This window comes from Phyllopteryx taeniolatus, chromosome 8, assembly GCF_024500385.1.
Source record: "Phyllopteryx taeniolatus isolate TA_2022b chromosome 8, UOR_Ptae_1.2, whole genome shotgun sequence".
Taxonomy (NCBI): Eukaryota; Metazoa; Chordata; class Actinopteri; order Syngnathiformes; family Syngnathidae; genus Phyllopteryx; species Phyllopteryx taeniolatus.
The window spans coordinates 12986576-13010661 of record NC_084509.1 but is presented as its reverse complement, the minus strand read 5'-3'; the positions used below and the strand labels follow the sequence as shown (position 1 = coordinate 13010661).

Sequence of the window (24086 nt, the reverse complement as noted above, 5' to 3'; positions counted from 1 at the left end):
ATGATAGCTGGGATAGGCTCCAGCGCTCCCGCGACCCTTGTGAGGATAAGCGGCTCAGGTAATGGATGGATGGATGTTTACTGAAGCACCATAGAGGCAATATAACTCTTAAATACTGGAAAAAGTTGGTTTGGTAAAATTAAAATATTCATACTCTATAGCTCCATCTTTATCACCAAAATGTCCACAAATGCGTGGACAACGGCGGCACGCTGGACGACCGGTTAGCACCTCTGCCTCACAGATCTGAGGACCCGGCATCAAATCCGCCCTTGCCTGTGTGGAGTTTGCATGTTCTCCCCGTGCGGCTTTCTCCGGGTACTCCGGTTTCCTTCCCAAAAACATACATGGTAGGTTAATTTAAGACTCTAAATTAGGGCTGCAACGAATACTCGAATGTTTCGAGTACTTCGTATACAGAAAAAGCTCAAGGAATTTTCTCTGCCTTGGGGAACGGTTACTTAACATATTCACCATGAGCTCTGCTAGTTTGATGCTGTATCTGTAATTATGTGTGCACGCCTTTAAGAAGGGTGGGGGTCAGTACTGTGATGTAAGCGTAAGGAAAAGTCAGTCTGGGAAGACGCTGTTGGCATGCGTTGTGGCTGACAGCAGCTCGTACGTTTGTGATGTTCTTGTGTTGCCACAACTTTAACAAAGCGACTGAAAGTGTACTGGAGACTCCCTTCCTCATTGACCACTTCTGATGGCATTACAATACTATTGGAAAACACAGTAGCTGTTAATGGAGGAAAGAGTTAATTGTCAAGCTGAGCCACATCTCACAGTGTTTAACAAGCATCCTGAGTACGTTATGTCACGTTATAGTCGCGCACACTGTAGTTGTGTATTATGGTAAGTCTTTACATTGTATCTGCAAGTGGCTATATTTTGAGTCAAAGTACTATCGGTGAAAACAACAACAGAAAGATTGCTTGTGGCAAAGTTTGTGAAAAAAATGTGTTAAGATAATAGGTGTCTTCATTTTCATCTTTATTTTAATTTTGTTAATCTGGTCTAAGCTAATAAACGCAGAGCCATGAACCTACTGTATTATTATGTCACATCCTAAAATGCTCACAGTTCAAGGAAAGTTGGACAACATGCTCTTATGCCTTTTTTAATTAATGCCTTATGTTTTTTATACTCACAAGAAATCCTAAGAATACTAAGAAGAAAAAATGCTAAGCTGCTCACTGAAAATATTTCTAGACAAGAAAATAGTTTGCTGATCAATGTGAATATAAGAAATAAAATGGTTGATTATTTGAAAAAGAAAAACAATTGGTTGTTTTTAGTAGGATACTCGAATACTAAAAATATTCGATAGCTGCTGCCCTACTCTAAATTACCCATAAGTGTGAATGTGAGTGCGAATGTTTGTTTGTCTACATCTGCCCTGCGATTGGCTGGCAACCAGTTCAGGGTGTACTCCGCCTCTTGCCCAAAGATAGCTGGGATAGGCTCCAGCAGGCCCACGACCCAAGTGAGGATAAGCGGTACGGACAATGGATGAATGGATGGATGGATACGTGAACAACTGTGTGGTAACGACCATAGTAATCAAAGACGTTGTTTGCAATGCTATGGAACACAAGATGAGAAGGGCATGTTTGTTGAAAAGAAACTTCTGCAGGACTCAACTAATTACAATGAATACAATTAGCATAATGGCAAGCTGAATTTGTAATCAGTTTTTATTTCTTTCTATGCCTGTCCGTCAAAATGTCTTTACGTGAAAACAATCCATGGAACAAAGATGTTATACTATGCTCAAAAAATATCAATGATATCAATTAATCGACTTCGACTCAGCTGTCACTAGATTGTAGTCGAGTATAAAAAAAAACTGTTAGTCATTCCACCCCTAAAATTGCATCACTATTCAACAACTATGTCTTACATCTTGGTCCTATATCTCCAAGGCTACCATGAAAACGGTGTCACCGTGAGGTCTTTTTTATAAGACCAATTTAATCGTATTCACTTCCCTGGAGCCACCCATTACACCATTAATCATATCTAAAAGCCTTACTTACTACAAGCAATCCCCCTTAATAATCCATTTAAATTGGAAAACAATACCTTTACAGGGTGGGCTATGTAAAGGGTAAAAGCAGTTTGCAGTTCTTCAGTGAGCAATTTATTATAAAGCAAATGTGAGTTGGCGATATTGAATAGTCATTTTGTCCTCTGGAGTATATGCGAGGCACAAGTGGAACTGCTGACTTGAGGTCAGTCCCTTGGACATAATTCAGCAATTCTTCTAAAGTACCTCTAAAGCAGAATAGGGGGCAAACTACAGAGGTCTTTATATCAAAACTATAATATGCAAATAGGCTGAAACACTGGCAAGAGAAGAGAACCTCATTTCAACCTAGGGAGGAACACTTTCTGATGGAAATTCAAATGCAATCGTCCCAGAATGCAGCTCTTTCTGGCTAATAATCGGTCTCCAGAACAAAGCCACCATTGAGCGAAAACTGACTGTAATCTCGACCACCAAACTGCAAAGCTGCCTGCTATAATTAGCTCCTTTCTCCATCAAATACAGGCTTATATTGACTTACAAGCAAGCTTCTGCTGTGAAAGAAGATCGAGAGGGTGAGAGATTTAAGGAAAAGACAATTTTTGATTAGCAGGGAAGCAATCCAATCCTTGGCATGTGAAGTCACGTGGTATTGACAGCTAGGCTCGTGGGGGTAAATTTGCAAATGAGCAGGTGACAGGCTGGGAATAAAAACGTGGGTTGACATGGAAATAGATTATCTGTTTTCAAATGGGGTGGTGCTCAAATTTAAAACAACCTTGTTCACATTTCAGATAACCTGCTCTCAGTAGAGCTAACTGATTTAAAAAGGGCTCCACACGACCATTTCTCATTCTGTAGAAAACATCAAGGAGAGCATACCCCTCCACTTTTCCTCTTATGAAGCTTGCCAAACTCTGAGCTGTCAAGATAATGAGGGGCTTAATCTCACTTCCAGTGTCCTAATCAGAGTATGCAACCACATGTCTGGCCCACAGCCTGACAAGCAAAGCCAGCCTCCCGCTAATCCCAGCAACGGGATCCCCTCCCAGGACTGAATCTACACAACCCGGTGACAGACGGTACAAGGGCCGAGAGCCCGTCGCTTGGAGGTGTGACCACCGTGCTGCAAGGAGAAGAAGTGCTGAAATTTTCTTCACGCAGATTTTCTTCTTATTTACACCACTCAAGTACTGTTTCACTTCATTCTTCACTATTAACAACTTCAAACGCTCATCCCAAATGCATCCTCCAGGAAAATATTAAGTACATTTTTCTGTTTTTATTGGCCATTTCTGAATTTGAAGTTAGTTCATTCTATGTTGTGACATAATCCCTAACATCACTTAATACATTTAACAGTAACATCCGTAAACTAATTAGATAATTGTAGCAGTCCTTCCTAATTAATACAAAATGTACTAGCGGATCAACTCTTGTCACCGATGTTACGTCTGCTTCGCAGTTCCGCTGGGACCACAACCATGGCCACGTCCCGCAGCATCTCAACGCGAAAATACAAAAGACCATTGCAACAAATACGACAAGGGCTGATCTGATGAGCAAAAATGTTGCTTAAACGTAAGAGTAACAATAGAGGATGTCTGCTCCAGAGGTGGTTAGAGTAGCCAAACATAAGTAACAGTAAGAGTACTGTTACTTGACAATAATATGACTCAAGTAAAAGTAAACTGTAGTCCTTGAATTGAAATTACTTGAAGAGTAAAAAGTACACAGTAAAATAATTACTCAAGTACTGATTAAATAGGGAGTAACTTCAGATTTTTTTAACCACAGCATGAACATAAAAAAAAAACAATTCAAAATAAAATGTGAATATGCAAATTCTGATGTTGCTGTGTGTGTGTCCGCGTGCGTGCGCACAGTCAAAACTACAACAAACAAAAAAATCATCTGCAATTTACTGCACGGTGTTTTCTCAAGTTATAAGTGAGCTGAAATTGTCAAGTTTGGGCAGACATGGCCGGACAAATACTACATTACAGTGTTCCATCGCCACTTCGCGCTTCAGGTTTTGCGGCTTCAGTGCTTCGCATGTTTTTCCAAAATATATATTAAAAAAAAAACTACATTCATCAAAAAATAAAAATGAAAAAATACAGCCATATCAGCAGCCATATTGCGGAAAGACGCGTTGTTTGATGTTGACGCACGAGAGAGAAGGTTTCCTTGCATGCCAACAAAGAGATGAGTTGACTCAAGAGGCTTTGTACATGCCTGTAATGTACTGTACATGCCACGGGCACACATACAAGGCGCGTGATTGGTTCCCGGCGCGACATCGACCAATGAGAGCACGAGTGGATTTATCCCATGAGCTGATTGGCTGCGCATCATCGCAGCCTCACCCAGCATCTTCCCATGGTGTGTCTTGCCAGTCTCGTCCAAGCTGTTGACTGTCTCGCATACGGTATCTTAGTGTTGTGTTTGTGATAACTTTTTTTGTTTAAGCGATAACTTTTTTTGATTAGTTAAGCCATTACAATGCCGCCTAAGCGCTGTGCCCCTGCGAAAGCTTCCTCCGGGGCGCCCAAGAGGAAGAAGAAGATGATGACCATCAGCGAAAAAGTGAAACTTTTAGATATGATCAAAGAGGGCAGAAGTTATGCATCTGTGGCACGCCATTATGGCGTGAATGAATCTACAGTGCGGCACATCAAGAAAGAGGAAGCAAACATCCCCAAAACTGCTTCAATAAGGAAGCGAAACGTGTGGTAACTCCGCGTAATAAGAGACTGCGTTATGTCCTTGTACAGGGGAATTTAGGAGCAAAAGAAAAAACAAAGACAACAACTAGCCATCACCACGACACCATCAGCGCCTCCAGCAGAAGAGTCTCCGAGTGAACCTTAAGCCTCTACGAGTCAAGTGATAGCCTCTCCTCTGCCACCAACGCGAGCCTCTTCGCCTCTCTCAGAAGGCAATGCTGATGAATGTTAATTACTGTATAAGGTTTTATAATTAAAGATTTAAGTAAACACGTGTACTGTTCTAATCTTTGTCTTAAATATGTAAAGTATAAATACTGGTTACCTTTTACCTATTACCTATTTTATCTACTTTGCGGTTTTTCACCTTTCGCGGAGGGTTACTGTGACCATCTAGCGCGGATGTGGTGCGACTTCCCAAAGCTGACAACATGTTGGCCTTCTTTCGACAGCAAACTAGTTGAAAATCAACAGCACCTCTGCAGGTTACAGCTTAGTTGTGCACTCCATTTTACCTCGATTGGACTGGTATTTGACAAAATTTCCCGATTGATGACAGGAAACATGAATGCTATTTTTCATATTTTCTTGTAAAAGGATCTCTCACTGAAAGTTCTGAAATCCAGTTTTCATGCCAGTGTCATACTGACCAGAATAATGCTGCCCAGAGGAGTTGTGCCAAGGTCTGTGTGGATTTTGTTCTTATCCTGACAGCAAACTAGTTCAATCGACATTCTGCTTTGCCGCATCTGCTTCCAGGCGCGATCAATCAACAATCATTCCACACAAGTAATAGAATCCTTTCCAACCATATGTTCAATTTCTATCTCACTTGTCCTCATTAGGGCCAAAGGTGAGCTGGAGCCTAGCCCAGCTGAATTTAATTGAGAGGCCAGGTATCCTGGATTGGTCCTCACCCAAAAACAGTTCTGAACAATCAGTTGATCAACTAATTGATTGTTATGACCATCATTATTCGAGACATTTAATTAACTGCTTCATGATTAATTGACAGTAAGTTCCACACAATCAACAGAATTGTTAATGATTAATTAAACAATTATCAATTACTACGCCATCCCTGCACTATACATCTTCTAGATGCTGCTCTTCTTCGAATATGTAAAAAGTAAGGCTGTCAAAGTTAAAGCATTAACTCATGATTAATCGTAAAAATTATTGCATTAATCATGTATTAACTCAGACTAATCACAATTTATTTTGACCATTTACGCTCCTTTACCTTAACCGCGGATGGATATCTGAAATGCTGTGCAGGTTGCTAAAAGGTCAGTGATCAGGTCGGCGCTTATGCCAGTGAAAAGATGAGTGAGGAGACTCCGACTGGTGTGCTTGACGGCAAATCTTGCTTCAAAAGTCACCCTGAGTTTCGGAAAAAAAAGCAAAGGTAATTTGCATATTGTGCAGCGCTGAACTCTTTTCATCAAAGCAGTTTAAAACAAGTTTAAAATACCAACTCAAAGCAAAATGTGGTACTATGTGTGGTGTACTTGGCACATGTGATTAATTATGATTAATCAAAATTCAAGAGTGATTAATCTGATTTTAAAAAATGAATCAATTGACACCCCTAGTAAAAAGAAAACTCCATTGTAAATGTTTGGATATAGAGTGGGGTGCTCTATTTGTGGTGGGGTGGTGTTAGACTGCACCTGGCGATTAATTGCAACATCTGAGGCCATTATCTGATGAAATATAGTATGTAAAATATGCATATGCTTTACTGAATCATCATTAAATTGAGAACGAACTTGCTTTAAGATCATTCCAGCATTAAATTACATTTTCTTACACTTGGTCTGAAGTGTTATCGGGATTTGTGAAACAATATGGATACTAAACACACAGAATAGACTCTTCCAACCACTCTTCCACTGGTTATCATAACCATTAGGCATGTTGATGATCGCCTTAACAAGGAAACCAAACCAGCATCCTCATCTGCTATTAAAGTTCCTGCTTCATTCTTCGACACAGCAATGACACAAAAGTGTAGACCCGCACCTGCCGCTTGTCTCTCACTTTAAATCCATCATCAATCTTAAACCAGTGCAGCAGTAAGAGAGACGTCTCCTAGAATGAAGTGGCCAGATGACCTGCGGCGTCGCACCGGGGGAGAAAGGGAGTGGCTGGTGGGGGCGACGACCACTTTGCAGTAAGCGTCACAAACGGGTTTATTGGCTCTGGCACGGAAATAGATTCAACGGTATGTCTCCCAGCTGGCCTCGGAACGCCTCGGGATCCCCCCGGAAGAGCTGGATGAAGTGGCTGGGGAGAGGAGTCTGGCCGTCCCTGCTAAAGCTACTGCCCCCGCTACCTGACCTTGAATAAGCGGAAGAAAATGGATGGATGGATGGATGGATGGGTGGATGGATGGATGGATGGATTGGCTATGTTAATTTTTAACATGAGATAACCCTTATAAATCTACCGCGACATTATCATAACATGACAAGCGCCAGAAAGCTGCGCATGTGATATGAAATATATCCGGAAAAAAATTGTATTGAATATAATAGTTGGAATATTCAGGTTACCCACATACTCAGTTCTTGATGTTTGGTGCCCAAAATGTCAACTTGAGAACTTGGCAAAACCTTACTTAAATGTACTTTATGCTTCATTTCTGACGCGTTGAACAATATGTATGAGCAAATTAAATGTCGTTTCCTCCTGCGGCGGTGATTGTTTCTTAAACGCAACACACATTGGGCAGTTTTTCTGCAGGCCAGACACGACCAATGCATTCCAGGTGTTGCGCTCCAATCGATTGTTTTAATGTTTGGTTGGACGGCGTCCATGCTTATTGAGCTCCTTCCGCTCCTCTGTAAACTTCCCATGAATCAGTTAGAAATTAACACACAAGCATCAATCCAATATGGAGAAATATGATTATTACTAGGAAGGGGTTGGGGTCACACAAGCCTTTTGGGGGCGGCATGGGGTTTGACTCCGTTATATTCGCGAGCTGCAGTTAAACAAGTGGTACAACTGTGGATAATCACACATTATTCAGCAGAGCAAACTCCAGATATGGAACATTTAAAAGGAAGTAGTCGACGTACCATAACATTCCTTCCTCTCCGGATTCCGTCCACTCCTTTACCTCCTTGCAGAGTCTTTAAAGAGACACACAAAAAACACTCCCCGCCAACACTCTCATCGATTAATAGCAGCTTTTAGGGGGCGAAAAGAGCTTAAGTGTCCATTTCTTGTCACTTTGTACCCTCACGTCTGAAGTTTTTACATTCGCATTTCTGCGTGCGTGCGTGCGTGTACCAGAGGGCTAACCAACAAATGCTAGTTAAGGGGGAAAAGCAACCAAAATGTCGCACAAAGTCGTCTTCAACACGCCTGTGAACGAGGAATGAAGAAAAAAAATGGAGGGTCTGCTAGTTAAAAAGCGTCCTTTCGGAGTCTTTTTCTCTCTTGCTTCGCCACCACGTTGTTTGGAGCAATTATTTCCTTTGTTGTGTCCAAAATAAAAGATTCGCCAGGAGAGTAGAAAAGGGGCGAGCTGTCTTCAATGATACGAACGGAGCTTGAAAAAAAAAAGGTTGGATTCCCGTCCTTTTCGCTGGCGTTGTAGAGCTGCTGGCAAGCTAGAAAAAAAAAAGAAAAAAACGTGTGACGATGTGTGGGTATGTCTTATTTTTTTGTCAGCTTCCCAATAATGGCGGCGGCCCTTCTCCCGACTCCAAGCTGCATCTCCCCTCCTCTTTCGCGGCCAACACAGAGACACAGTCTCGCCCAGTGGTTCACCCACACCATTACAACACACACACACACACACACACACACACACTCTCTCTCTCGTTCACTAACCAGCACTATTGAAAGTATTGTATCGTAGCCCTTCCTTTACCTTTAGAATTCAACACTGTTTTGAAATATTTTATGACAATAAATTTAGGAAAATAATAATGTAACACAATGTCCTTAAAAATGGAAAACAATGACAATTATTATATATAATCAAAAGCGACTACTACTAATAATAATAATAATGCTATACAGTGTGCTTGAAAATATTAGGTATCATTTAAATGAATCAAATAATTACTGCTATTGGTTAGTATTGAGTAAATATGTTGCAATTGTTATAGTTACTATAGTTATTGTTCGGAGTGAATATTTTACATAAATAAATACATAATCAATAACTCAATGTACCTAAATCAAATTATTTTAATTTATTTACGCCCTGCGATTGATGCAGCACAGTTGTACTTCACATACTTATTCATTGTAACATACTGTGCCATTTATACCTCTCTGACATTGTGAATCAAAAAAAGAGAATTACTTTTTCTGTACAGCTTACCCTGCTCAGGGGTCACGCTAGAAGATGGGATCGTTCCCAAATGACTTTCAGCAAAAGGTGTAGTACACCCTGAACAGATCACCTGTCAATCACAGAACTGACACTAATAAATTTGAGTCTTCGGTGTATTTAACGTGTGCTTCACGTTTTTGGGCAGTGGGAGTAAGCCAATGTCGGAGCACCAAGAGTTTACTATATACCCGTGTTTGTTTTCCACTACAGTAGATGAAATATACACAGCTTGGCCATGTTCAAAGTGCACTAACCTTTGTTTGAATAAACAGAAAAACTCATGTCCTATCACATCGGACACCGTGTCACTCTCATGTAATACTTACACGACCCCAGGTACACAAAGCAAGATTAACAGGGGTCGAAGTTTCAGCAAAAATAATCTGCCTCAGTTTGGGTTCCATTTTGTTTTTCTTTTCTGCCTTGGTTTTTGGCCTAAACAGTACAGTCATATTACTTTAATTACAAAAACTATTAAAATAAAGATGCTCTAGATACCTAAGATAGCTTTTCTCGCTATTATATTTGTTATTTTTCCATTTCACCCCATCCCTTTTTCTGGATTTGCAGCTGAAATAGTTCTTGGTATCAAGGGCCAGCACATTCCTCCACTCAAACATTGTGCCATCCCTGACAGTCCCACTTCCACTTCCTCCACCCTTGCTATGCAATGAATGCTAAGTCAGGAACGCTGTCCAAACTTCCTGGCCAATGCTGTAGTGAACTGGCTGGCCATCCGGATCCATCAAGTGATTCCGAAGCCATGATTCTGCAGTATAGCCACACCTCATTTAAAGTAAACGGAGAGAGTGGATACGTCATGAAATGTTAAATCTAACCAAGTGAATCATCAGCTAACCAAATTATGGAAGATTTGTTCTGTTGTTATTCAGGCGGGCTGCCTAGTCGTTAGCGTGTCTGCCTCACAGTCAATAGGTTCTGGGTTCAAATCTCGGTTTGTGGCCCTCCTGTATGGAGTTTGCATGTGCTAATTGCTAATTGAAGACTCCAAATTGTCCATAGGTGCAAATAGGATTGTCCAGCGACCAGTCCAGGGTATACACCACCTCTTGCCCAAAATCAGCTGTGATGGGCTCCAGCTCACCCATGACACTATAATGAGGACAATTATGAAAGAAAATGGATGGATGTTATCCAGGTTAAAATGTTAACTGAAGTAGTATCTTTACCACTTACAGATATACTGTATATATATATATATATATATATATATATGGTCGTTCCTGGCTATTGGTGCATTTTCTCTCCCCATGAGGACTATTAATATGTTTTATATTATATTATATATATATTTTTTATTATTATTGTGTGTCCACAATATTGCATTCCATCCAGTCTGTGGTAGTTTTTCCCTCTAAAGAAAAGAAATAGTTCCCATGAATCCACATTCTGGATGTGACGTCACTCTTTTGGAAGGAACAAAGTGACATGAGTGTAAACTTGCGGTCTGCCCTTGCCTTTCTGTGTATGTAAATTTGAGGATTTAAAGGTTTTTCACTGGTTTTTAACCTAAGTTTGTGATGTTGATTTTAATTTCTATTCATTTTTAGTCATATTTCTTAATTATAATTTTAAATAGGTGTTTTTACCTTTGTTTATATCGGTATTATATCTGTCTTATAACCTTGGTATTTTATCTATTTACATGTATTGCTATTTGCTGTGTTTTTATTTTCTTTACGTTATGCTGTATTAAACACTGTGGTCAACTGTGTTGTTCTTAAAGTGTGCTATTAATAAAGGTGGATTTGATTGATTGCTATGTTTTGCGCTTAAATTTCCACCTTGTTAGGCTACAACAGGGTTGGATTAATTATTAATTACTAATACTAAATTCTAATACAAATTTACAAAGTTCCTGAAAGTTTAACATGCCATCCGCCTGATATGAGCTAAATACTGTGTCTGAATACTGTTCATACTTATTATATCTTTTTTGTTGTTGTACAACTTTCGTTATTTTGCAGTTCACCCCCCATGCCCCACCCCTAAATGCAGCCCGCAACGTTTAACGTACCCACACAAATGAGTAATACCACGTTTGTCAAAGATGTGTGAAAGCTCAACGATGTGTCGAGTATCATGTGATCTCGGCAAGTTAAACCCTTACTGATGAATGCTGGTTCCTGTGGTTTTAAATCATACACAAGTAGCTTCAAACGCGCTCATAAAAACTACCTCTCCCGACATGCAAGGCGGTTTAATATTTCCCCCACTTCCTGTTAGCTTGGAATAGAAAGCGGGCGGTCGGTTAGAAGAATTACTGATGTATTTGAGTAAACGCGCTGCATAATATTCCACGAACGTGCCTTTCTGGAGTTCATAAGATTCTCAATTAGGAGATTAGGAGACAAACATGGTAATTACGTCTCGGATTGACGCGATACATTTTTAATACTTTAGTTGCCCATCACCGCTAGCATGCTAACATTTAACAGCATAGACATAGCTGCTTGGCTAAATGGCTAAAGCCAGACAATAATTTTTAAACAAGGCAATGTAACCATTAGCAGAGAGAGCATTTGATATAAGCTTGTGAAAGTGATTGCGAGGGATGTGTACTCTCTGCTCACACCTCGTCAATGCAAGCAGGAAGTGTACATTTGACTGCATTGTGATTTACAACTGTTTCCCCCTCTCCAATATCATTTTGTCCGTTCGTATCTTAGATCCGCTTCATCCTGATCCAGAACCGAGCCGGCAAAACACGACTGGCCAAATGGTACATGCAGTTTGATGACGATGAGAAGCAAAAGTTGATTGAAGAGGTGCACGCAGTGGTAACTGTCAGAGATGCCAAGCACACCAACTTTGTGGAGGTGAGGAGTTCATTTTTGATTAGTATTGGAATCATGTTGCAAGCAACAGCCTACAATTAGGAGTTTGAGTTTCAGTTGCCCTTTAGACAAAACAATAATTACATATTTTAGGACTCTCCCTTGGGAAATGTTTGGCATCATATTAAAGACCATGACTGTTAAAAAAAAATACTGTACAGTGAATCCCTGCTAATTTTCTCTACAGTTGTACATTTACTGTACCTAACACCTGGATCAGACTACAAGACAAATTTGGCCACTCACAATCGCACTATGTCAGACTACTGCCATAAAATCATGCCTTATTTCTGTCAGACACATGCAGCACTATACGACATGTATTACGATATCATCGTATGCTGTCTTTTAAGATCATTGGGCCACATATTGTCAAATCAAACCTTGTCTGGGGATGCGGGACCAAAATACATGTCACCGCTATCAGATACAACCATTACCATGGCGACAGTAACAACAATGGATTGTTTTATGTTGGAAAAAAAGGGGAAAAAACGTGTCGTCACCAGGTGCTCTGGGCAGGATGTTTTAGGTTGTCCATTCTTCAAGAAGGGCTTTATGTCATGTTCACATACTTTGAATATCGCTTGCAAGCAGGCAACATAATGTTATGTAGCTAGCTAGTGCTAGCACTACCGTTTGTACGTAAACATGCTGGCGTTCTGTTGATTCAAGCTCTAAACCTTCAGTAAACATTGGTTTGTGCATGTGAAAGATAAAGTCGAGAGTGACACGAGTGACTCTTTTCATCACCAGGATGTGAGTATAGAAGCGGTTGAAATGGTAAACTATTAAATATTAATTAATGTTCTTATCAGTTAGAGTAAAAGTGTTAAGATGAGTCACTTACCGTATTTTCACGACCATAAGGCGCACTTAAAAGTAAAAATGGACGGGGCGCGCCTTATGAGTTCCAAAATCTGTAAATGTTGTTGTAACTTTGATGAGCGCTCCACTTGACTGACTGGGATCATTTCCTGCTGACACGCTGCTTATATAGAGGAACGACGGACGTGACTGAGGACAGCATGCGAACGTTGAAGGGGGAAGGGTGCACGTGAAAGAAGACGCTAAAGGCACTCCCCCAGTAGGTATATAGTGCGGGTATGTGCATTGTGCAAAACAACATCGGTTTGGCTAAGGACCCCCGAAAATGGCACCTCCGAAGAGACACGCTTACGAAGCACAGTTTCAACTGCAAGCTGTCAGTTACGCGGAGGAACATGGGAATCGAGCAGCTGTGAGAGAATTCAAGATGAAGCAGGAAAACGAGCTTCGCCAAGTCAAGAAGACGAAGCTGAGTTTCCGCGGAAACAAGGCGAGTTGGCCCGAGTTGGAAGACCAACTCGAGCAATGGATTAATGAGCAAAGAACAATCGGCAGAAGCGTCTCTACAGTCACCATTCGACTGAGTGCAATAACTCGGAGCTTGCCATCATTCCGGGAGGCTTGACGAAGGAACTCAAACCGCTGGACATCGGTGTAAACAGGGCGTTCAAATTGAAGTTGAGAGCGGCGTGGGAGCGATGGATGACAGATGGCGAACACAGCTATACTAAGACTAGGAGGCAGCGCCGGGCGAGTTACGCCACCATATGTGAATGGATTGTGGATGCTTGGGCTTCCGAGTCTGCTTGCACTGTTGTCCGAGCTTTCGGGAAAGCTGGCATCATTGCTGAACAGCCCTGCAGCAACGAGACTGACTCCGACAATGACGAGAGGGAACCCGGCATGTTTCTTGGAGAACTTGCCCAGCTGTTCATTTCGGATACAGAAGATGAGGACTTTGATGGATTTGTGGATGAGGATTGATCAAAAAATAACGTGAGTACATTGTTAAATACTTCAATAAAGTACAACCGCACTCAGTTTTGCTCCCGCTGCCTTTTTAAAAACATACGCTAGCATGCATGCTAGTGTATGTTTTAGCGTGCATGCATGCTACCGTATGTTTTAATTTAGCGTATGTTTTACCGTGCCTGTGCCCAATAATCGGTGCGCCTTATGTATGTGAAATAGAAATGGAAAAAGGAAATAGACCCCGTAACTGAGACTGCGCCTTTTAATACGGTATGCCTTATGTTCGTGAAAATACGGTGTTTGATAATCCTTAAGAAGGATCTTAAGGACTTTATATAGAATTTTTCTCAAATTGAAACTTTTTAGTTGAAGATAAACAATATTCTAAATCTTTGGTGTTAAATATTAGTAGGCTAACCTTAGCTGACAGATTTCAAAAGTATGACAAAGCGGCCAAAATTACATCGGGAGATGACTACAGTGACATGAATGAACCCCACAAGACCTAATTATGGTGTTTTAATTTCAGTAATTAGACACTGTTGCAAGAAATGCAGCCCTATGGGGGGCACAAGCCAGTGCAAACTGTTGGCCAGTCCCAACCCCGGATAAATGCAGAGGGTTGCGTCAGGAAGGGCATCCGGCTTAAAACTTTGCCAAACAAATATGAGCGTTCATCCAAAGAATTCTATACCGGATCGGTCGTGGCCCGGGTTAACAACGTCCGCCACCGGCGCCGTCACCGGCGCCGTCACCCTGCAGGGCGCCGGTGGAAATTCAGCTACTGTGGGTCGAAGAAGAAGAAGAGGTGGAAAGCGTGTTCTTCGGCAGAAAGAGAAGAGGAAAGCACAGAGCCTAGAACTGAATGTGTGGGGACTTTGAATGTTGGGACTATGACAGCAAAATCTCGGGAGTTGATTGACATGATGATTAGGTGAAAGGTTGATATATTGTGTGTCCAGGAGACCAGGTGGAAAGGCAGTAAGGCTAGAAGTTTAGGGGCAGGGTTTAAATTATTCTACCATGGTGTTGATGGGAAGAGAAATTCAGTCGGGGTTATTTTAAAAGAAGAGTTGGCTAAGAATGTCTTGGAGGTGAAAGGAGTATCAGATCAAATGATGAGGGTGTTATGCATAGTGTGATTAGTGGCTGTGCCCCACAGGTAGGATGTGACCTAGAGGTGAAAGAGAAATTCTGGAAGGAGCTAGACAAAGTCGTTCTGAGCATCCCAGACAGAGAGAGAGTCGTGATTGGTGCAGATTGTAATGGACATGTTGGTGAAGGAAATAGGGGTGATGAAGAAGTGATGGGTAAGTAGGGGATCCAGGAAAGGAACTTGGTAGACTTTGCAAAAAGGATGCAAATGGCTGTAGTGAACACCTTTTTCCAGAAGAGGCAGGAACATAGGGGAACCTACAAGACCGGAGGTAGAAGCACGCAGGTGGATTACATGTTGTACAGACGATGTAATCTGAAGGAGGTTACCGACTGTAAGGTAGTGGTAGGGGAGAGTGTGGCTAGACAGCATAGGATGGTGGTGTGTTAGATGACTCTGGTTCTGGGGAGGAAGATTAGGAAGACAAAGGCAGAGCAGAGAACCATGTGGTGGAAGCTGAGACAGGACGAGTGTTGTGCAGCTTTTCGGGAAGAGGTGAGACAGGCTATCGGTCTACAGGAGGAGCTTCCATAAGACTGGACCACTGCAGCCAAGTCGATCAGAGAGGCAGGCAGGAGAGTACTTGGTGTATCTTCTGGCAGGAAAGGAGAGAAGGAGACTTGGTGGTGGAACCTCTCAGTACAGGAATTCATACAAGGAAAAAGGTTAGCTCAGAAGAAGTGGGACACTGAGAGGACCGAGGAGAGGCGAAAGGAATACATTGAGATGCGACATAGGGCAAAGGTAGAGGTGGCAAAGGTTAAACAAGAGGCATATGATGACATGTATGCCAGCTTGGACACTAAAGAAGGAGAAAAGGAGCTATACAGGTTGGCCAGACAGAGGGATAGAGATGGGAAGGATGTGCAGCAGGTTAGGGTGATTAAGGATAGAGATGGAAATATGTTGACTGGTGCCAGTAGTGTGCTGGACAGATGGAAAGAATACTTTGAGGAGTTGATGAATGAGGAAAATGAGAGCGAAGGGAGAGTCAGGCAGAGAGGGAGAAAGGCAAGTGTGGTGGACCAGGAAGTGGCAATGATTAGTAAGGGGGAAGTTAGAAAGGCATTAAAGAGGATGGAAAATGGAAAGGCAGTTGGTCCTAATGACATTCCTGTGGAGGTATGGAAGCATCTAGGAGAGGCGGCTGTGGAGTTTTTGACCAGCTTGTTCAGTAGAATTCTAGCGCGTGAGAAGATGCGTGAGGAATTGAGGAAAAGTGTGCTGGTGCCCATTTTTAAGAACCAGGGTTATGTGCAGAGCTGTGGGAACTGCAGAGGAATAAAGTTGATGAGCCACACAATGAAGTTATGGGAAAGAGTCGTGGAGGCTCGACTCAGGACAGAAGTGAGTATTTGCGAGCAACAGTATGGCTTCATGCCTAGAAAGAATACCACAGATGCATTATTTTCCTTGAGGATGTTGATGGAAAAGTACAGAGAAGATCAGAAGGAGCTACATTGTGTCTTTGTAGATCTTGAGAAAGCCTATGACAGAGTACCCAGAGAGGAACTGTGGTACTGCATGCGGAAGTCTGGAGTGGCAGAGAACTTTGTTAGAATAATACAGGACATGTACGAGGGCAGCAGAACAGTGGTGAGGTGCGGTGTAGGTGTGACAGACGAATTTAAGGTGGAGGTGGGACTGCATCAGGGATCAACCCTGAGCCCCTTCCTGTTTGCAGTGGTGATGGATAGGCTGACAGATGAGGTTAGACTGGAATCCCCGTGGCCATGATGTTTGCAGATGACATTGTGATCTGCAGTGAAAGCAGGGAGCAGGTGGAGGAACAGTTAGAAAGATGGAGGCATGCACTGGAAAGCAAAGGAATGAAGATTACCCGAAGTAAGACAGAATATATGTGGGGGTGGTGGGGGAAGAGTGAGGCTACAGGGAGAAGCGATAGCGAGGGAGGGTGGAGGACTTTAAATACTTGGTATCAACAGTCGAGAGCAATGGTCAGTGTGGTCAGGAAGTGAAGAAACGGGTCCAAGCAGGTTGGAACGAGTGGAGGAAGGTGTCCGGTATGTTATGTGACAGAACAGTCTCTGCTTGGATGAAGGGCAACGTTTATAAAACAGTGGTGAGGCCAGCCATGATGTACGGATTAGAGACAGTGGCACTGAAGAGACAACAGGAAGCAGAGCTGGAGGTGGCGGAAATGAAGATGTTGAGGTTTGCTCTCGGAGTGACCAGGTTGGATAAAATTAGAAATGAGCTCATCAGAGGGACAGCCAAGGTTTGATGTTTTGGAGACAAAGTTAGAGAGAGCAGACTTCAATGGTTTGGACACATCCAGAGGAGAAATTGTGAGTATATTGGTAGAAGGATGATGAGGATGGAGCTGCCAGGCAATAGAGCTAGAGGATGACCAAAGAGAAGGTTGTTGGATGTCGTGAAGGAAGACATGAGGGCAGTTGGTGTTTGAGAGGAGGATGCAGGAGATAGGCTTACATGGAAAAGGATGACGCGCTTTGGCGACCCCTAAAGGAACAAGCCGAGAAGAAGACACTGTTGCAAGACTGTGAAAAAGTCATCAAGGTATTGGCCAGCAGGGTTTCTGTCTACATGAAGCCCAGAGAAATAAACCTTTTGTGAACCAATGGGATCGAAAGCTTCGTCTTTAGAAGGCTTCATATGGCCAGCACTAGCTACTCCTCGGGCTTAGTGGTGCTTTAGAAGGAGCACTTTAACTGTATAGAGTCAATCTTCACTAATTTGCAAACCACCATTCACAAGCTCTCCTACTGGAACATAAACTATTTGTTGAACAAACACACCTATTCAGGTCTGTTTTCCTTCAGCTATAACTGGGGTATTAGTCAAGGTGGAGTGAATTACGAACAGTTCCACTGCTAGAAACCAATAAAAGAATAGCTTACTACGACAGATGAACTTTATTTGGGGTTAATCAAGAGGCACTTTTAAACGGTGGCAGGTGTGTGCTAACTCCTAATTTTAATGAATTTGAATGAATGTGATTGGTAAATTCTGAACACAGTATAGTTATGAGGGTGTGCACACATTATCTCAGTGTTTTACTTCCCCTCTCGTAAAGTTTTCACATTAAGAGATTGAGCTGTACAGGTTATGGGTCACAATGGTGGAAAAGGTTTCAAAATGATTTGATATTGGTCTTTTTTTTTTAACACCGCAGAGAAATGACATTTAAACGGTAGCCGCGTTTACATGCAGACTTTTTTGTCATTCACATTCAATTTATTCTGATTGAAGATCTCTGGTCAACCTGGTTTATATGTGACGTGATCTATTCCGTGTATACATGAGCACAACGTTTAATCTGAACAGCCGTGTGACATGCGCACAGCGACGTACATGTCACGTCATTTAGCACAGTAGTTTTTACACTTTTATTAAAACAACGGCTTGATTAAAAGCAAGTTTCAAGTAGTTAAGTTTTCCGTCGCACACAAGCTCTAGTTGGAAGTCGCCATATTTACGTGTGTAAACAATAACGTCAATGCCCATTTACGTCAAGACAGCATGCGGCGACAGAGCGCAGCCAAGCACCATTCCGATTCACGGTTTACATGACGAAAATTTACTTCTGATCGGTTTGGCAAAAGGAATACTCCACCCCTGTGAAACCGAATGAAATTTCATTCGGATTCGGTCTTTTTATTCTGATTGAGGGGCGTCTAACCCGGTTCTAATCTGAATACAAGACTCCATGTAAATCCCCCTACTGGTGTATAGACTTTTTTTTTTTTTTTTTAATATATCCACTCTATATACATGTCGAACTATCGCTCTTTAAAAACATGTGAAGACTAAAAAATTAGGGCTAACACGTGTTCTTTCCACAGTTCCGAAACTTCAAGATCATCTACAGACGATATGCTGGCCTTTACTTCTGCATTTGTGTTGACGTGACTGATAATAACCTGGCTTATCTCGAGGGAATACACAATTTTGTAGAGGTAAGAGACACATGCAGGCAGCACAATGTTATATACAGTAGAGTTACTCAGTAAGTCAACTATGATGATTGAGTTCTTATGCCCTGATTGTGATCTGGAATGTCTGTTAATGATTATCATTACCATTCTGTTGGCTGCTGCACCTCATCACATTGTTATGGGAAGTACATTATTGATAGCTGTATTAGATATGCTATTAGCTTAGGTTTTGGGGATTATAGGGCGTGTACTTAATTCTATTTAGGGTTTTATTACAACTAAATGCATATGCACTTCCGGTCAAAGGTTTTAGAACACTCCAATTTTTCCATCTTTTTTTCAAATTGTAATTTGTGTAGTTCAATTTCTCTGAAATGAGTGCACAGAACAAATAAACTATTCAAATTAAAAAATAAATCATAGACTCAATCTTCAAACAAAAATGTTTTCTTAACCTTTGACCCTATAAAGGGTACCCTTTATAGTACCCACCTTGGGCATATATAACAGCTAATCTCACTTGTGGCATTATCTCTAAAATGGAAATCAAATATTATTCAGAAAGTTCTTCGCAACTCTGTTGTGTGGATTCATTTAATTAAAAATAAAGTAATTTAATTACAGTAAGTTAGCACCCATTATTTCTGTCATGTAATGTTGGTTTGACCCGACTGATTAGAATACACGATCTGACTAGAGCAGTGATTTCAAACCTTTATGGAGCCAAGGAACATATTTTACAATTGAAAAATCTCACGAAACACCAACAAACAAAAATGTCACAAAAGTGGATACATTAATTACTGTATTTACTTTCTGCCATCTAATAGAAGAACATTCATTTGTTCTGTCTGTCACTATGCCTCACTGGCATAAATAGAGTAACAAAGATACAGTATTTATTGTAAATATAATTTTTTGAGCAATTAAGTACACAAGTAAATACAGTAAATGAACAGGTCATTTAGATGGACACATTACTCCATCTTGTGATCAGATCAGTGATCGGTTATCGTTTTTTTAAACTCGCTGATCGGTGATCGGCCCCAAAAACCCTGATCGTGTAAAGCCTAATTAGCATTGCAGTCAAGCAGCCTCCTCTCAAACTATTTATCACTCAGATCAGATGCGATAAATGTCATCATAATCCTTGTAAATTATACCCTGTTTTTATTTTATTTTAATTTTTTTTAAATACTGTCATCTTTGATCTGAATGATAAACATCTGAGGAATTTTTGATGGCAACTGGGTTGAACGTTCTAGACGGTGGTGGAGTCATGAGGGAGTATAGTGGGGATCTGTGTGACCTTGAATGTTTGGTCACTTCTGAAGGAACACATTGAAGCCAATTGCATAATACAGAAGCAGAAACATGTATATGTTCCCCTGCAATTGCAGAACGTTTCGCTATTATTTAGCTGTCAACTCACAAATCTTGACTGTATGTCTCTCCCCCCAAGGTGCTCAATGAGTACTTTCACAACGTGTGTGAATTGGACCTTGTCTTCAACTTCTACAAGGTAAGCGCTTCGACAGTGGTTAACAAAACGCAAAAGACATTGAACATGTTTCATTCCCCTATGTAATTAACACCTACGGTGGTCATTGCTTGGAAGGTCAAGGTGAGAATGCTTGGCAACAAACAACTCCCCAGCTGCTGTTGCTGCTCTTGCTAATTACTTAGTGTCTTTAATTTACGCCCACATATAAATTAACACTTGCCAGGTTTTTTTTGTACTGTGCTAATAGATGTGGAAAAATAACTGAATAATAACCGAGTCCAGAAGTGTTTGTGTTTCTTTTATACACACAGATATGTACCGTATTTTCACGACCATTAGGCTTTAAAGCCTTATAATGCGGCGCGCCTTATGTGTGCACCGAGTTCCAAAATCTGTAAATGTTGTTGTGACTTTAATGAGCGCTCCGCTTGACTGACTGGGAGCATTTTCTGCCGACACGCTGCTTATATAGAGGAAGGCGGAAGTGACTGAGTACAGCATGCGGACGTAAAGGGGGAAGGGTGCGTGTGACAGAGGACGCTAAAGACACACCCCCAGTAGGTGTATATAGTTTTCGGTGCATCGGTTGGGCTAAGGACCCCCGAAAATGGCACCTACGAAGAGACACGCTTACGAAGCACAGTTTAAACTGCAAGCTATTAGTTACGCGGAGGAACATGGGAATCGAGCAGCCGCGAGAGAATGTAAGTGGAGGAACCAGGAAAACGAGCTTCGCCAAGTCAAGAAGACAAAGCTGAGTTTCCGCGGGGAAAAAAAAGAAAACCAAAACGCGGAAACAATGCGAGGTGGCCCGAGTTGGTCTTCCAACTCATTGGATTAATGAGCAAAGAATAGCCGGGAGAAGCGTCTCTACAGTCACCATTCGACAGATGGAACAACTCTGAGCTTGCCATCATTCCAGGAGGCTTGACGGAGGAACCACAATTATGTTTTAACAAGGGGGGCAATTACGTTTTCCACACAGGGCCATGTAGGTTTGGATTTTTTCCCCCCTTAATACTAAAAACTGTAATTTAAAATCTGCATTTTGTGTTTACGTGTTGTCTTTGGCTAATATTTATATTTGTTTGATGATGGGAAACATTTAAGTGTGACAAACATGCAAAAAAATAAATCAGGAAGGGGCAACCACTTTTTCACACCACTGTACATAATACGTTGGTAACATTAGACATCACATGTTGGAATGACAGTACGGTTGTGGTGGGTTGATGTAATTCCACGTTAGTTTTTGCTGTGCCGGACGTTCTTTTACTCATCATTTTAAAAAAAATACAATTTTCGTTGTATTTTTTGTTTTGTTTTTGTTAACTTGGGAGATGTGCTCTGTGAAGTGGTGGTACAAGAAATAAATCTGCCGTCTAGTGAACTAAGACAATAAATTGGATGCCGTCAACGGACGGACGCAGGTATGGCATGGCGGTGCCCGCGAGGACGTCGTGATTCTCAGGTGAGCAGGGAAAATTTACCGTTTTTTATATAAATTTGTAAAATTAGACATAACATATCATATTGGAATATGACTTTTTCCACAACCCTTAGGTACAGTATATGTTTATACTGTGAAAGATTTCATTTTCCTTATGCACCTGTATAATCCGCTCTGACTTTTGACAAATTTTTCTTTTTGAGTGGGGCGGTATGCGCATTATACACAAGAAATGAGAGTATTAAAAATGGCTATACCTGTATTTACGACTTTCTCAGTTGGGAACAGACTTTTGAGCACTTAAAATTGACTTATTCTATGGCACCTTCCACCTTCACTTTTGTCTTTAGAAAGTGAAACGCATGCTCTCTTGGGTTGAGATCAGGTTGACTGACTTGGCCTTGGAAGAAAATGTAATTTATTTCCCTCTATAAAGTTGCCTTGACAGTATGTTTATCCTATCAGGTTAGTAGCAATTGGCTTTAAAAATATGACGTCTTGACAAGTTGCCATTTGGTGAGGCAATGTTCCAGGAAGTTCGTCTATATACGAGTAGGGAAGGAGTCCACTTTGTTTGTGGTCCACTTTCAGTTTGTGGTAGTCATTGACTATTTTTCTCCTCCAGTTTCCCTCGCAGCTGATATACTATATGTCGGAAGGCTGTCTGGCTTTTTAACCAAGCTGTGTCTCCCTCCAGGTTTACACGGTGGTGGACGAGATGTTCCTTGCCGGTGAGATTAGGGAGACCAGTCAGACCAAGGTCCTCAAGCAGCTCCTCATGCTCCAGTCCCTTGAATAGACAACTGACATCTTCCTCACTTCCCTCCCATGGATTCATGGAGGGGAGTTCATAGACCTTGAATTTCTTAGTGATAATTTGGGTGTGTTGCACTGCTTGTAACCCCCAATATGAAATTTGAATTTGAGAAGTGAAGTGAGTCATCTCTTCCAGTCTCTTGACAACAGTGTATTTGCATCCATTTCCTCCCAATTAACCTTCATCTCAGAGCACTACTGTCATGAACAAGCACCATCATAATCAGTGTACCCAGCACTTGTGATTTTTAAAACCTACCACTGATGTCATATCATACTCATGTGACTTTTACACGTGGCTCACCATTAACTTTAATTAGAGTATACTTCAGAGTATACTCCAAATGTGTGTGATGAAAACCTGTCGTGTCACAAGATGGCCGCCTCATTACAATGGCATTTCAAATGTAGTCTACTACTCGACAATAATGACATGGTGCTTGTTTGTCACACGTTTTACAATGCAGTACTGTGATGTGTGCGTAGTATGGTTTGTGCATAAGTATACGTGTAACTTAACATAATTGTTGACTATGAAATGAAGCATTCATTCCAGAGCACACTACACATGCCTCAAACAGTATTTACTCGTTTGATAAATGTCAGTTACTTATTGGCTTCTTAAAACCAACAGCAGCAGCTGCTTTGCTTGTGAAACCACCTCTCATAGCCTAATATTCACCATATTCAAAGGTGGTTTCTGATGATCTTTTTATTTTTTTTTGTCAATTTGTGATATTTGTACTGCTTCCCTTATTGTCCATCTGTTTTTTTTTTTTAAACAGTGCCGTCTCCCAGCTCAAATAAACATCCCAATATATGTAAATAAAAATATGAGAACAGTTTAAGGCTCTCTTTTTTTATTTCATATGTAAATTTGGAAGTGAACATGTTCTCAAGATAAATTTGATTTGTAGGTACTCCTTTTTATTCCACAAGAGTCACATTTGGACCAAAGTGATCAGGAACTTGTAGTTTATAGTACATTACATTCTGGAAGTATGAAAAAATGCAGTAATGTTGAACAGCAGAAACATTACCTTGGAAATAGGAACCTCGTGTGTAATTTTGCTAGTGCTGCCTTTGTAATTGCGGTCCGTAGCACAATTACTGCCTGTTATACAGTTCGGGGAGAGGAAAAAAAATAGACCACTGCAAAATAATCAGTTTCTCTGATTTAGCTATTTTTAGGAATATTTTTGAATAAAATTGTTTTATTCTATAAGCTACTGACAACATAAGTCCTAAAGACACGTTCATTATTTTGAGCATTTGCAGAAAAGGAAAAATGGTCGAAATAGCATTTTTTTTTAACCCCCCGCCCCCAGAGCTGTATTACCCCTAAACAATGGGCCTTCAAAACTTCCAAGACAAGGTTTCAAGTTCATGTGGTTGAGTATGCACGGCCCATCTCCCCACATAGGCCACAGTGCAAAGAAAAATAAAGGACTAACAAGTCATAACTGA

The 24086-nt window shown here is 41.2% G+C and overlaps 2 protein-coding genes across 10 annotated transcripts in view; one reads left to right on the top strand and one right to left on the bottom strand.

Moving 5' to 3' along the window:
• Positions 1-8527, bottom strand: part of arhgap35a (Rho GTPase activating protein 35a) — a 117951-nt gene extending 109424 nt beyond the window's left edge. For 7 of the 9 annotated variants that reach the window (XR_009789858.1, XM_061782987.1, XM_061782990.1 and 4 more), the window contains exon 1: positions 7845-8526. The gene's annotated coding sequence lies outside the window, so the exon portion shown is untranslated. Of the gene's footprint in view, positions 1-6001; positions 6142-7844 lie in introns of all 9 variants that reach the window. The other 2 variants (XM_061782993.1, XM_061782994.1) reach the window with 2 other exon arrangements.
• Positions 8528-11329: 2802 nt separating this feature from the next.
• Positions 11330-23467, top strand: ap2s1 (adaptor related protein complex 2 subunit sigma 1). Its single transcript, XM_061781440.1, has 5 exons — positions 11330-11495; positions 11806-11955; positions 18757-18870; positions 20312-20371; positions 22501-23467. The coding sequence occupies exons 1-5, from the start codon at positions 11493-11495 to the stop codon at positions 22600-22602; spliced, it is 429 nt and encodes a 142-aa protein (XP_061637424.1). The 5' UTR covers positions 11330-11492; the 3' UTR covers positions 22603-23467.
• The last annotated feature ends 619 nt before the right edge of the window (positions 23468-24086 follow it).